This window comes from Pseudophryne corroboree, chromosome 2 (genome assembly GCF_028390025.1).
Source record: "Pseudophryne corroboree isolate aPseCor3 chromosome 2, aPseCor3.hap2, whole genome shotgun sequence".
In the NCBI taxonomy this organism is placed as follows: domain Eukaryota; kingdom Metazoa; phylum Chordata; class Amphibia; order Anura; family Myobatrachidae; genus Pseudophryne; species Pseudophryne corroboree.
In genome coordinates this window covers 17,514,426-17,530,451 of record NC_086445.1, presented here as the reverse complement: position 1 = coordinate 17,530,451, position 16,026 = coordinate 17,514,426, and the positions used below count along the sequence as shown (strand labels likewise).

Sequence of the window (16,026 nt, the reverse complement as noted above, 5' to 3'; positions counted from 1 at the left end):
TTATATAATGACGGACCTGCTGGACACTGTCAGCAGCACTGCAGACTCCTAAAGTAAGCTACTAGTAGTATCAAGAAGATAGAAAAAAAAAAAACACCACAGGTAGGTGGTATACAGTTATGGATGGACGAGCGACTGCCGACACAGAGGTAGCTACAGCCGTGGACTACCGTACTGCGTCTGCTGCTAATATAAACTGGATGATAATGATATAAAAAATATATATATATATATCACTACTGCAGCCGGACAGGTATATATTATATAATTAATGACGGACCTGCTGGACACTGTCAGCAGCACTGCAGACTCCTAAAGTAAGCTACTAGTAGTATCAAGAAGATAGAAAAAAAAGCCCCCACAGGTAGGTGGTATACAATTATGGATGGACGAGCGACTGCCGACACAGAGGTAGCTACAGCCGTGGACTACCGTACTGCGTCTGCTGCTAATATAGACTGGATGATAACGATATAAAAAATATATATATATCACTACTGCAGCCGGACAGGTATATATTATAATGACGGACCTGCTGGACACTGTCAGCACTGCAGACTCCTAAAGTAAGCTTACTAGTATCAAGAAGATAGAAAAAAAAAAAAAAACACAGGTAGGTGGTATACAATTATGGATGGACGAGCGACTGCCGACACAGAGGTAGCTACAGCCGTGGACTACCGTACTGCGTCTGCTGCAAATATAGACTGGATGATAATGATATAAAAAATATATATATATATATATCACTACTGCAGCCGGACAGGTATATATTATATAATTAATGACGGACCTGCTGGACACTGTCAGCAGAATGCGTTTATAGAATAAAAACACTACACGACGAGTGTTTAACTTTTTCAGGCAGACAATCACAATATACTGGTGGTCAGTGGTCACTGGTCAGTCACACTGGCAGTGGCACTCTGGCAGCAAAAGTGTGCACTGTTAAATAATATGTACTCCTGCTATAACTGCTCCCCAGTCTCCCCCACAATTAAGCTGTGTGAGCACTGAGCACTCAGCACAGTCAGATATACATAGATGATGCAGCACACTGAGGCTGAGCACAGATATGGTATACTGTTACTGTGTCACTGTGTATCGTTTTTTTTCAGGCAGAGAACGGATTATATTAAATAATAATATAATAAAACTGCACTGGTGGTCACTGGTCAGTCACTAGTAAACTCTGCACTCTCTGAGTACTCCTAAGCTCCAGTAAATCAAGTGTCTCACTCTCTCTCTTCTCTAAAATGGAGAGGACGCCAGCCACGTCCTCTCCCTATGAATCTCAATGCACGTGTGAAAATGGCGGCGACGCGCGGCTCCTTATATAGAATCCGAGTCTCGCGATAGAATCCGAGCCTCGCGAGAATCCGACAGCGGGATGATGACGTTCGGGCGCGCTCGGGTTAACCGAGCAAGGAGGGAGGATCCGAGCCTGCTCGGACTCGTGTAAAAAAAGCTGAAGTTCGGGCGGGTTCGGATTCCGAGGAACCGAACCCGCTCATCACTAATTTTTACTGCATACCATGTTAGCAGGTCTGTTGTAAAAGCTATATTAAAATGCTGCCACTGAAAATCCATGTTTTAAGTCTAACCCTGCTTGAGCACAGGTGACCTAATAGAGTTTTTTTTTTAGCATATGTGATGTCACGGTTTATTTTCAAGCATGGATATCCCTAAACATGGCTTATTATGTGTTAGCAGGTCTGTAGTAAAAGCTAGATTTAAATGCTGCCCTCCAAAAATCCATGTTTTAAGGATATTGGGGGTCATTCCGACCCATTCGCACGCAATAGGTACAGGCCTAGTCTAGTTTTGCTTGAAATTTTTTTAGCTTAGCAGGACTGCACAATCGATCGCATCCCTGCTAAGCTAAAATACACTCCCCCATAGGTGTGGGCTATTGATCGCAGCGGGAGCTAAAAGTTGCTGGTTGCGATCAACTCGGAATGACCACCATTGTCTCCCATTTTGGGTGAGACAAAAACAATCAAAACATATTAATTCCCATATAGTCACCGGAATGTGCACCTAACAATGAAGGACACGCCCCTTTGTGGCAATAGACACGCCCATAGGTGGAGTTAGACACACCCTTTGGGAGGAGCATGACACGCTGCATTCTGCTTACACCTACAATCTCCCTGAAACTAGTTTTCAAAAGTAGGCAAGTATGCCGTGTGTACCAGCTTAAGAGAGTGGGAGATGAAGAGGTTGTGGAGAGATATATATATATATATATACTAGCTGGAGTACCCGGCGTTGCCCGGGATTTTCAGAATGTTTGTTTACAAAAATGTATTTAAATATTAAACACACAGGGGTATATTTACTAACATTCATAATTCTCCCGTTTTGGTGGGAGATTAATCACGAATGACATCGAAAGTGTAAAACTGCAACTTTTTGATTTTTTTTACGACTAATTTACTAAGCTGTCGTATTCTGCATTTTCGTGTTTTCCGATGTCGATGTCATTCGTAATTTTTTTCAGTGTTTTACTGGAGTGAACCAAAAAACACTGCCGACTTTAACACAATGAATCACGGCCGGATCTGTAAGATCCGTGCTGGGGTTCATTGTGCACCTTTTTTTATTTTATAAAATAGTTTTAAATTGAAAAAAAAATTGCGTGGGGTCCCCCCTCCTAAGCCAAACCAGCCTCGGGCTCTTTGAGCCGATCCTGGTTTAAAAAATATGGGGGAAAAATGGACAGGGGTTCCCCCATATTTAAACAACCAGCATCAGGAGTAGGGGTCCCCAGTATTTTTGCAACCAGCACCGGGCTCCACTAGCTGGACAGATAATGCCACAGCCGGGGGTCACTTTTATACAGTGCCCTGCGGCCAAGGCATTAAATACCCAACTAGTCACCCCTGGCCGGGGTACCCTGGGGGAGTGGGGACCCCTTCAATCAAGGGGTCCCCCCCCCAGCCACCCAAGGGCCAGGGGTGAAGCCCGAGGCTGTCCTTCCCATCCAAGGGCTGCGGATGGGGGGCTGATAGCCTTTGGTCAAAGTGATTGATATTGTTTTTAGTAGCAGTACTACAAGGCCCAGCAAGCCTTCCCCGCAAGCTGGTACTTGGAGAACCTGTAGTACTAGTACTAAAAAAATACCACAATAAAGACATCACACACAAACCTTGAAAGTATAACTTTAATACATACATGCATACCACCATATACACATACTTACCTTATGTTCACACGCAGGTCGGTCCTCTTCTCCAGTAGAATCCATGGTGTACCTGTTGAGAAAATTCTACTCACCAAATCCAGTGTAGAAGGCTCCTCTGTAAATCCTTTTGTAATCCACGTACTTGTAAAAATAAAAAAAACGGATACCCGACCTCGCACTGAATGGGGCCCCATGTTTTCACATGGGACCCCTTTCCCCGAATGCCTGGAACCCCCTCTGACTTAAGTCCAAGAAGGTTCCATCAGCCAATCAGGGAGCGCCACGTTTGGCACCCTCCTGATTCGATGTGTGCTCCTGTACTGACTGATAGGCGGCACACGGCAGTATATGGTGGTATGCATGTATGTATTAAAGTTATACTTTCAAGGTGTGTGTGTGATGTCTTTATTGTGGTATTTTTTTAGTACTAGTACTACAGGTACCAGCAGACCCGTTTTTCCGCCGCATGCTGGTACTTGTGGTTCTCCAAGTACCAGCTTGCGGGGGAGGCTTGCTGGGCCTTGTAGTACTGCTACTAAAAACAATATCAATCACTTTGACCAAAGGCTATCAGCCCCCCATCCGCAGCCCTTGGATGGGGGGGACAGCCTCGGGCTTCACCCCTGGATCTTGGGTGGCTGCGGGGGGGGGGCTTGATTGAAGGGGTCCCCACTCCCCCAGGGTACCCCGGCCAGGGGTGACTAGTTGGGTATTTAATGCCACGGCCGCAGGGCACTGTATAAAAGTGACCCCCGGCTGTGGCATTATCTGTCCAGCTAGTGGAGCCCGGTGCTGGTTGCAAAAATACGGGGGACCCCTACTCTTTTTGTCCCCCGTATTTTTGGAACCAGGACCAGGCGCAGAGCCCGATGCTGGTTGTTTAAATATGGGGGAACCCCTGTCCATTTTTTTCCCATATTTTTGCAACCAGGATCGGCTCAAAGAGCCCGAGGCTGTTTATGCTTAGGAGGGGGGACCCCACACAATTTTTTTGGGAAAAAATCACACTTTCCCACCCCTTCCCACTGATATACATGCACGGATCTCAGGGATCCGTGCATGCCTATCCAATCACGGTAAAAAAAAGCAGGTCTGTTTTTTTTAGCACTTTATTACGAATTGTATTTTTTCACGGCAGTGTTTGTTTTTTTTTTGCTTTGCACTTTTTAGTAAATGACCGAGAATCATACCTAAACAGCCGCGTTTTGACCGATGGTGTATTCATTCGTAATTTTACACATGAACTTCCAAAAAAATACGAATGTCCTCATCACTGCCGTGATTTGAGTTTAGTAAATTCCCGAGATGACACTTTGAAGAAAAAAACGGCATCTCGGTCAAAATCGGGAGCTTAGTAAATATACCCCACAGTATAATTAATATAGTATAAAAAAGAATGTAAAATGTTATACACATCAATAAAATGTGCTGCTGGGGGACCGTGCTACTTACACGATATAACTCTGTCTGTGGCTTCCTGCTGCTTCCATTCCCCTCCTCACATCATGTCACTGCCCCTGTCACATGCAGCCCTGTCCTCACTGACACATCACTCATCTCCTGATATACTCTGTGCTGCTGGGGACCCTGCTCCTCCCACTATATAACTCTCAGTCTGTGGCTTCCTGCTGCCTCCATTCCCCTCCTCACATCATGGCACTGCCCCTGTCACATGCAGCCCTGTCCTCACTGACACATTACTCATCTCCTGATATACTCTGTGCTGCTGGGGACCCTGCTCCTCCCACTATATAACTTCAGTCTGTGGCTTCCTGCTGCCTCCATTCCCCTCCTCACATCATGTCACTGCCCCTGTCACATGCAGCCCTGTCCTCACATCTGGGTGCTGGGGTGTTGGTAGTGAAAGTGGGTTAGGGTGTATTTGGGTGGGTGTTGGTAGTGAAGGCGTGTATGGGTGTATCTGTTTGGGTGTTGGTAGAGAATGTGGGTTTGGGGCAGTGTGTATCTGGGTGCTGCTGAGATATTGGTGTTGGTAGTGAATGTGAGCGAGGATGGGGGCACCAACAGCTATTTAGCTCCTGGTCTCCTGGTATGAGGTTCTGCCCCTGGTTATGATTTGGTGACATTAGTGGTGGCAGCTGTATGATGAATGGAGGTTATCACTGTAAGAGGAGATTCTGTTACCAGTGAAATGTCCTTCAGCAACTACATAACATGTTGGAAATGATAAAACTACAGCAGTGATCACTGCACCGGTTATAAGGTATTATAAGGAGATAACAGCTGCTCACCTGGTCTAATTTTGCAGTAACGGCTCTTATTACCTGAAAGTACAAAGGAGACACAGTCAGTTTGGGATAATTATACAGAGTCTGTGGCTGCTTTTCCTGCAGACAGAAATATGTAACAATATGAAGTACAGATGTGTCCACGTACATCTTAATGTTCCACTTCCACACAAGAATCCTCAATTTCTATCATGTCCTCATAATAACTATACTTGTTCTACTCCCCACATGTGCAGATATTGTAGAAAGGGAGGAAGGAAGCAAAAGTGGCTTCTCTATGAGTACAGTGTGAGAAATGTCAGGCTCACACATCGCTAACATGGACACTCCTAGACTCTCCTCAGGGATGTCTGACAGTTCTGAACGCACAGTTTGTTTTACTGCCTTAAAAAGTAAAAAGTTCTTCCATCATCATGAGAGGCAGATGAAGATGCCTCACTGACAGTTGCAGAACTATGACTCAGAAATAAATGCCATGGTCAGCGCCTTTCCTTGCCACTGTGTGTGGTGAATGGCATGTTGGCAATTTTATGTTTTTCTGCACCAAACCTTCCCTTTATAAGAGGTGTCTTTTTCTTTAATGCTGTATATTGGGCTTTTGATTTTAGATGCCTTGAATTAGACCCGCTATGCACTTGGGCATTGGCTTTAGTAGATGACGTTGCTGGACTAGCATTGTTATCATGACTGGTGGCAGCATCTGCTGCACTAGTATTTTGTTGCTCTTCTCTAAACTGATAGTAATCTACAGATGGAGCCACGCTCATCTGATGCAGCTCCATCGCATACCATCGGATAGACATAAGGATATCCTTACAAAGAAATAAGGATCAAATAAGGTTAGAGATAAAAATAATGTAAAAAAAAAAAAAAAGGGCAGACTAGATGGGCCAAGTGGTTCTTATCTGCAGACAAACTCTATGTTTCTATGTTTACCAGCGTTCCCGGCATGACTAGTTGATCCATCCGCGTAGTCATGCCGGGAGCGCAGAGAAAGACCGTGAACCAAAGCGCCCGTGGGTAAAATACACCAACCAACCAGTACAAAAGCAATAGATATATATATTTTTTATTTTTCTATTGTTAAACTTGAAGCTTGGTTTGAACTGTGCAGATCCCAGGGCTTATAGATGCATGTGAACAGAGCACATTTGTGCAAAGGTCACCAACCAACCAGTCCAAAACAATATATACACTGCTCAAAAAAATAAAGGGAACACTAAAATAACATATCCTAGATCTGAATGAATGAAATATTAATATTAAATACTTTGTTCTTTACATAGTTGAATGTGCTGACAACAAAATCACACAAAAATTATCAATGGAAATCAAATTTATTAACCCATGGAGGTCTGGATTTGGAGTCACACTCAAAATTAAAGTGGAAAAACACACTACAGGCTGATCCAACTTTGATGTAATGTACTTAAAACAAGTCAAAATGAGGCTCATTAGTGTGTGTGTGGCCTCCACGTGCCTGTATGACCTCCCTACAATGCCTGGGCATGCTCCTGGTGAGGTGGCGGATGGTCTCCTGAGGGATCTCCTCCCAGACCTGGACTAAAGCATCCGCCAACTACTGGACAGTCTGTGGTGCAACGTGGCGTTGGTGGATGGAGCGAGACATGATGTCCCAGATGTGCTCAATTGGATTCAGGTCTGGGGAACGGGCAGGCCAGTCCATAGCATCAATGCCTACGTCTTGCAGGAACTGTTGACACACTCCAGCCACATGAGGTCTAGCATTGTCTTGCATTAGGAGGAACCCAGGGCCAACCGCACCAGCATATGGTCTCACAAGGGGTCTGAGGATCTCATCTTGGTACCTAATGGCAGTCAGGCTACCTCTGGTGAGCACATGGAGGGCTGTGCGGCCCCCCAAAGAAATGCCACCCCACACCATTACTGACCCACTGCCAAACCGGTCATGCTGGAGGATGTTGCAGGCAGCAGAACGTTCTCCTTGGCGTCTCCAGACTCTGTCACATCTGTCACATGTGCTCAGTGAGAACCTGCTTTCATCTGTGAAGAGCACAGGGCGCCAGTGGCAAATTTGCCAATCTTGGTGTTCTCTGGCAAATGCCAAATGTCCTGCACGGTCTTGGGCTGTAACCACAACCCCCACCTGTGGACGTCAGGCCCTCGTACCACCCTCATGGAGTCTGTTTCTGATCGTTTGAGTAGACACATGCACATTTGGGGCTTGCTGGAGGTAATTTTGCAGGGCTCTGGCAGTGCTCCGCCGGTTCCTCCTTGCACAAAGGCGGAGGTAGCGGTCCTGTGTTGGGTTGTTGCCCTCCTACAGCCTCCTCCACGTCTCCTGATGTACTGGCCTGTCTCCTGACACCGCCTCCATGCTCTGGACACTACGCTGACAGACACAGCAAACCTTCTTGCCACAGCTCGCATTGGTGTGCCATCCTGGATGAGCTGCACAACCTGAGCCACTTGTGCGGGTTGCAGGGAGGTCATCCAGGCAGGTGGAGGCCACACACACTACTGAGCCTCATTTTGACTTGTTTTAAGGACATTACATCAGAGTTGGATCAGCCTGTAATGTGTTTTTCACTTTAATTTTGAGTGTGACTCCAAATCCAGACCTCCATGGGTTAATAAATTTGATTTCCATTGATAATTTTTGTGTGATTTTGTTGTCAGCACATTAAACTATGTAAAGAACAAAGTATTTAATAAGAATATTTGATTCATTCAGATCTTGAATGTGTTATTTTAGTGTTCCCTTTATTTTTTTGAGCAGTGTATATATATATATGAAACAATGATATTCAAAGTCTGCGCTGCATAACCATGTTTTCCAGAGTCTTTTTCAAGCAATTGTCCCAATGCAGCTCAATCCAGCTCCCAGCCTAGGAGCAAACGGTATTGGTGGTAAAACAAATCAGGAGAGCGCACTGGTAAATGTATTGGCAGTCACTTTTATAGAGAATAAGTAATATCCACATACATTGCAGTTTAAAATTCCAAGCTTAATAGAGTTCAAAGACCCGTCACCGTTGTGCACAGTCGTGCTGAATCTCTCTTGCGCCGGCTCCGGACCCGGCGGGTGACGTCACAACGTCCACAGCAAGTAGCCACACCAACGCGTTTCGACCAATCACAGTCTTCGTCAGGGGGTTGGACGTGGCTACTTGCTGTGGACGTTGTGACGTCACCCGCCGGGTCCGGAGCTGGCGTGAGAGACGGCGCGAGAGAGATTCAGCACGACTGGGCACAACGGTGACGGGTCTTTGAACTCTATTAAGCTTGGAATTTTAAACTGCAATGTATGTGGATATTACTTATTCTCTATAAAAGTGAATGCCTATACATTTACCAGTGCGCTCTCCTGATTTATTTTAGTATATATATATATATATATAAAAAAAAATATATATATATATATATATATATTCCATAGACAAAAAACCTTACGGTTTCACATGTCCCATTGAGGCTTCTAACACATGATCTGGCATTTCAGAAACCTGTTGTAACACTTCCAATCAAACTCCAAAAAGCATTGAAATTCCGATCATTAAGGCTGACGCCTTAATGGACGTGTTCCTTGCACAATACAGATATGGTATGCCGTCACAGCCTGTGGGTAAGTGCAGATTCAGCACTCTCACAGAGTGAGATTGCTGTGACTCACACAATGGTGGAGCTGCTAATTCACAGATTTGTGTGCTCATTGGAATACACACATGCAGTCTATGCAACTGAAGGTCTGAGCAGTTATGTGGTGCACCCATCACACACAGTCCTCATAACCATCCCATTCAGTCACCACAGCAATCCCACCTTGTTCCAACATCCTTCTCACTCCGTACATCCATCTCATTTAGAATACACATTTAGCTCCCTCAAACATCTTGGTTAATTGCTAAAACTATAATACCCCATCTAAGGTCTATGCATCTACACTTACTTCCCCTATACACTTCCATGCTGCTATGTCTTCCCCAATCCCTACTGCTGTGTTCTCCGATCTGTGCTAGTCTGTACTAATTTATCTGCACCATCTGTCTTTCCCCACCTGTGCCTTGACCGTACCACCGTTTCCTTCTCTCTGCGCTGCTCAGTGCTTCCCTGTTCAGCGTCATTCTGCCTCCTCCCATATACACCACACTGTCTTCTCTCCCATCTGTACCAGTTTTCTACCCATCCGTGCCAGTGTTTTCAACCCATCTGCATCGTTGCCCCTCATCTGCACCACTCTGTCTCCCTTCCCATACATGCTGCTTAATCTCCCACCTATTCTCATCACTCTTACCCCATTCATGTAGCTGACATCCTGATGGTAAGTATTGGGGTCACTGTTAGGTTCATGGCCCAGGGTGGGATTGGGGGGGTTATCCCTAGCCACCACCCACAAGGAATAGGCATAGCTGCCACCCACCAAGGGTAGGTGAAAATACTTAACCCCTCCGATGTCGGACTGTATTCCTCTTATCCATTCTGCTCTGCCCCCCTCATCTGTGCCACTGTGTCTTTCTATCTGAACTGCTCTCACCCCTCTCCATCTGTGCTGCTCTGTTGCCCTCATCCATACGGCACTGTCCACCCATCCACACCGCTCTGTCTCCCCACCATCTTTGCCACTGTTTCTTTCCATCTGTACTGGTCTCACCCCTCTCCATCTGTGCTGCTCTGTTGCCCGCATCTATACGTGCTGCTCTGTCCACCCATCCACACCGCACTGTCTCCCCACCGTCTGTGCCACTTTTTCTTTCCATCTGAACTGCTCTCACCCCTCTCCATCTGTGCTGATCTGTTGCCCTCATCAATATGGCGCTGTCCACCCATCCACACCGCTCTGTCTCCCCACCATCTGTGCCACTGTCTTTCCCCCATCTGCAGTATTTTCTTTCCCCATCTGTGGCACTCTCTTTTCCCATCTGTTGCGCTCTGTCTCCCCCCCAAACTGCATCACTGTCTTACCTCTCCCCAACTGCATCACTGTTTTCCACCTGTCTTTGTAGGTTTGTACCCCCATCAGTGCTGCCTAGTCTTCCCCCTATCCACACATTTCTGTTCCCCCATCCACACTTCTCTGTCTCCTCACTCCAATCAACACCACTCTTACCTCACCTGAGCAGCTGTCTTCTGCTAAGACCTTCAGTTGCATAGACTGCATGTGTGATTTAGCAGCTCCACCATTGTGTGAGTGACAGCAATGTCACTCTGTGAGAGTGCTGAATCTGCACTTACCCACAGGCTGTGAAGGCATACCATATCTGTATTGTGCAAGGAACACGTCCATTAAGGCATCAGCCTTAATGATCGGAATTTCAATGCTTTTTGGAGTTTGAGTGGAAGAGTTACAACAGGTTTCTGAAATGCCAGATCATGTGTAAGAAGCCTTAATGGGACATGTGAAACCGTAAGGCTTTTTTTCAATTTATTTTTTTAAATTCAGAAATGTAAAATTTCACTGTAAGAATAAAAATTTTAAAATGTTTAACGATAACACACCCCTGGCAACGAGAATTACCCCTGGCCACAAGCATTACAAACCCCTGGCAATGAATAGGACACCTGTCCCAGAGCATTAAACCCCTGGCAACGAGCAAGACACCCAGCCCATGAAACCCCTGGTAACGAGCATGACACCCAGTGTGTAGAAGCTTTACTGTAGGACATAATGTATCACGGGCATTGCAGTGTGGGGCATATTGTGCAGGGGACATTACTGTATGGGGCTTAATATGGTGAATTTTTTTTCCCCTGTGGTGGCCAAGGTCTGTTGGTGCAGGGCCAAAAACTGGGGTGTCAGGTAGTCTTTTCCGGTGAGGCTACGCCCATTTTAACGAGACCACGCCCATTGCCTGGGGCAGAGCATTCTGCAGCTTTTACATTTCCCCAATGGCTGCTGAGAGGAACAGCCGATGGGAATAGACTGGGGGCAGCTCATTGTGTATTTCCATTTCCCAGGTGGCTGCTTCTCTTTTCAACAGCAGCAGAGTGCAGGGTGGAGGAGGGGGGTGTCTCCAGCTCCCCTGGGCTGCCCGATTGCTGAGATCAGGGACACACTGGGAGAGAAGCCATGGGTGCAGAGGGACCAGGAGGTTCCTCTAAGATTGGCGGATGCTGGAAGATTGACTTCCAGCAGCAGTACAGTGTACTGGTTTAAGTGATATTCAGTAGTTTTCTGAAATCGGACATGTGCATCCATCATATATATACGCCAAGACAAGGGTGTATCTAGGGTCTTTGGTGCCCAGGGCAAGTTGAAGAATGCCCCCCCCCCAAAAAAAAAAAAAAATTATTGCGCACTTCCGAAAAACAGACATGGTCAGCTGGGGATGGGCATTATCACTGTTTTGATGATTAACTGAAAGAGACACATGGGGCAGAGAGAGAGAGGGAGACACATGGGGCAGAGAGAGAGGGAGACACATGGGGCAGAGAGAGAGGGAGACACATGGGGCAGAGAGAGAGAGAGAGGGAGACACATGGGGCAGAGAGAGAGAGAGGGAGACACATGGGGCAGAGAGAGAGAGAGGAAGACACATGGGGCAGAGAGAGAGAGGGAGACACATGGGGCAGAGAGAGAGAGAGGGGGACACATGGGGCAGAGAGAGAGAGAGGGAGACACATGGGGCAGAGAGAGAGAGGGAGACACATGGGGCAGAGAGAGAGAGGGAGACACATGGGGTAGAGAGAGAGAGGGAGACGCATGGGGCAGAGAGATAGAGGGAGACACTGGAAGAAGAATGAGAAACCAGAGGCAGAGAGAGATGGAGAAAAGAGAGAGAGAGATGGAGACAGAGAGAGAGGGAGGGATCAAGAGCAGAGAGAGAGAGAGAGAGACCAGGGGCAGTGAGAGTGACACATGGGAGAGAGGGAAAACAGAGACCAGGGCCAGACAGAGAGAGGGAGATATGGGGAAGAGAGAGAGAGACAGAGAGAGACAGAGAGAGACCAGGTGCAGAGACAGAGAGAGACCAGGGGCAGAGACAGAGAGAGACCAGGGGCAGAGACAGAGAGAGACCAGGGGCAGAGACAGAGAGAGACCAGGGACAGAGAGAGACTGGAAGTCATGGAAGAGAGAGAGAGGAAGAGATGGAGGAGACAGAGAGAAAGAGATGGAGGAGACAGAGAGATCAGGGCCAGAGAGACACTGGGAGACATGGGGGAAGAGAGAGACAGGGATACAGAGAGAGACCAGAGGCAAAGAGACCGGGGGACATGGGGGGGGACAGATAGAGACCAGGGGAGGAGAGACAGACAGACGGAGACCAGGGGCAGAGAGAGACTAGAGCCAGAGATAGACAGGAGAGAGAGGGGGAAACAGAGAGAGACCAGGGGTAGTTACAGAGAGAGAGGCAGAGAGAGAGAGACACCAGGGGCAGCAAGAGACAGACCTGGGGCAGACAGAGCTGGATTAAGACTTCAGGGGGCCCGGGGAACGTAAAACATAGGGGGCCCTCAGGTGTAAAATGAAAACCACAATACAAATAAATATATATATATATATATATATATATATACATACATACACACTCACACTATACAGGAACCTCAACTTCAAATGTAATTAATGACAAAATACAGCCTGTCTCACGTTTGCTTGACTCACAGAACAGTAGGAAAAGAGCTTGAAGTTCTCTCCTCCAATTAGCACATCCACATAGCATGTTGTCAGCTGTGACTGTGTGCACTGTGCAGTGCACGGCACGCTAGGAATCCTGCTTCCTCTGGCTGCCGAGTGACAGCTCAGCTGTCCAATGGTATGTGCAGCAGCAGCAGCCTGCAGCTCCGTGACTGGCTGGAGTGTAGGCTGCAGCTACACACACCATTGGACAGCTGAGCTGTCACTCGTCAGGCAGCCCAGCAAAGCTCTGCAGCTGTGAAGCGGTGTCAGAGGGGAGTGCAGTGCTGCGGATCAGATCAGTACATTGATCCGATCTGTGGCTTGTGGATGGGGGCCCTTTCAGATTAGGGGACCCGGGGTACTTAACCCCAGAACCCCCCCCTTAATCCGGCTCTGGGGACAGAGAGAGATGGAGACATGAGAAAGAGATCAGGAGCAGAGAGAGAGAGAGAGACCAGGGGCAGTGAGAGGGGACATGAGAGAGGGAGACAGAGCCCTGGGCCAGACAGCGCGAGGGAGACATGTGGTAGATACCAGGGGCAGAGACAGCGAGAGATGATGGACAGAAAGAGAGGGAGACATGGGCCAGAGAAAAGGCCAATGGAAGACATGGGAGAGAGAGAGTTGGGGGAGACAGAGACAGACTAGAGGTAGAGAGAGAGAGGGAGACAGACTAGGGCCAGACAGAGACTGGGAGACATAGGAGACAGAGAGACCAGGGCCAGACAGATACTGGGAGACATGGGGGAAGAGAGAGAGGAGACAGAAAGACCAGGGACAGAGAAACACACACACACACACACACACACACACACACACACACACATACACACACACACACACACACACACACACACACACAGACCAGGTGCAGGAAGAGAGACAGACCAGGGGCAGTGAGAGAGAGAGAGAGAGAATGACAGACCAGGGGCAGCAAGAGAGAGACAGACCAGGGACAGTGAGAGAGAGACAGACCAGGGGCAGCGAGAGAGAGAGAGAGAGACAGACAGACCCAGGCAGTAAGAGAGAGACAGACAGACCAGGGGCAGCAAGAGAGAGACAGACAGACCGTCCAGGGGCAGGGAGAGAGACAGAGATACCAGGGGCAGCAAGAGAGACAGAGACAGACAAGGGCAGTGGCGGAACTAGAGAATGGTGGGCCCAGGTGCAATAATATGCATTGTGCCCCTCTTCTTTATTAAAAATAGAGATAGCACGCGCCACAAAAAAAAACTGTAAGTGGGTGACTGAGGCAGGGGTGACAGGTAGATAGTGGGTGACCAAAGTAGGGGTGACAGGGAGATAGTGGGTGACTGGTGAGGCAGGAGTGACAGGGAGATAGTGGGTGACTGAGGCAGGGGTGACATGGACATAGTGGCTGACTGAGGCATGGGTGACAAGTAGAGAGTAGATGACTGAGGCTGGGTGACAGGTAGTTGGTGACTGAGGCAGGGTGACAGAGAGTGGGTGAATGAGGCAGGGGTAACAGGGAGATAGTGGGTGACTGAAGCAGGGGTGACAGGAAAATAGTGGGTGACTGAAGCAGGGGTGACAGGGAGATAGTGGGTGACTGAAGCAGGCGTGTCAGGGATATAGTGGGTGACTGAAGCAGGGGTGACAGGGAGATAGTGGGTGACTGAGGCAGGGGTGACAGGGAGATAGTGGGTGACTGGAGTAGGGGTGACATGGACATAGTGGGTGATTGAGGCATTGGTGACAAGTAGAGAGTAGATGACTGAGGCAGGGTGACAGGTAGAGTTGGTGACTGAGGCAGGGTGACAGAGTGGGTGACTGAGGCAGGGGTGACAGGGAGATAGTGGGTAACTGAAGCAGGGGTGACAGAGAGATAGTGGGTGACTGAAGCAGGGTGACAGGGAGATAGTGGGTGTCAGCAGGGGTGTGGATCATTAAGTCGACAGTGTCTAGGTCGACAATGTTTAGGTCAACCACTATAGGTCGACAGTCACTAGGTCGACAGGGTTTGAAGGTCAACAGGGTTTCTAGGTCGACATGTTTTAGGTCGACAGGTCAAAAGGTCGACCGGGAAGCCCAATTAGTGCACCGTGTCCCCTCGCATGGCTCGCGTGCGCTCGGCACAGGTTACTATTCCCAATCGTAGTCCGTGTGGATCATTAAGAATGAAAAAGTTCCAAAAAAGAAAAAAAAATGTGAAAAACTCAGGTCGACCTTTTGATCTGTCGACCTAGAACATGTCGACCTAGAAACCCTGTCAACCTTCAAACCCTGTTGACCTAGTGACTGTTGACCTATATTGGTCGACCTAAACATTGTCGATCTTCAGTGGGTGACTGAAGCAGGGGTGCAGGGAGATAGTGGGTAACTGTGAGGCACACTGCCGCTCTCATACATCCATATATCCGTACACTGCCGCTCTCATACATCCATATATCCGTACACTGCCGCTCTCATACATCCATATATCTATCCGTACACTGCCGCTCTCATACATCCATACACTGCCGCTCTCATACATCCATATATCCGTACACTGCCGCTCTCATACATCCATACACTGCCGCTCTCATACATCCATATATCCGTACACTGCCGCTCTCATACATCCATACACTGCCGCTCTCATACATCCATATATCGTACACTGCATCTCTCATACATCCATATATCCGTACACTGCATCTCTCATACATCCATACACTGCCGCTCTCATACATCCATATATCCGTACACTGCCGCTCTCATACATCCATACACTGCCGCTCTCATACATCCATATATCCGTACACTGACGCTCTCATACATCCATACACTGCCGCTCTCATACATCCATATATCCGTACACTGCATCTCTCATACATCCATACACTGCCGCTCTCATACATCCATATATCCGTACACTGCCGCTCTCATACATCCATACACTGCCGCTCTCATACATCCATATATCCGTACACTGCATCTCTCATACATCCATACACTGCCGCTCTCATACATACATATATCCGTACACT

The 16,026-nt window shown here is 47.7% G+C and overlaps 1 protein-coding gene across 2 annotated transcripts in view; it reads right to left on the bottom strand.

Moving 5' to 3' along the window:
• The window catches only part of LOC135050456 (ecto-ADP-ribosyltransferase 5-like), a 183,506-nt gene that overhangs the window by 13,641 nt on the left and 153,839 nt on the right, over positions 1-16,026 (bottom strand). Inside the window, exons 1-2 of one of the 2 annotated variants that reach the window (XR_010241614.1) lie at positions 13,022-13,142; positions 5,440-5,472 (exon numbers count right to left, since the gene is read on the bottom strand). Coding sequence is in view for 1 of the 2 variants with exons in the window: in XM_063956948.1 (XP_063813018.1) it covers positions 5,440-5,472 (33 nt within the window). In the remaining variant the exon portion in view is untranslated. Of the gene's footprint in view, positions 1-5,439; positions 5,473-13,021; positions 13,143-16,026 lie in introns of those variants that run through there. The other variant, XM_063956948.1, reaches the window with a different exon arrangement.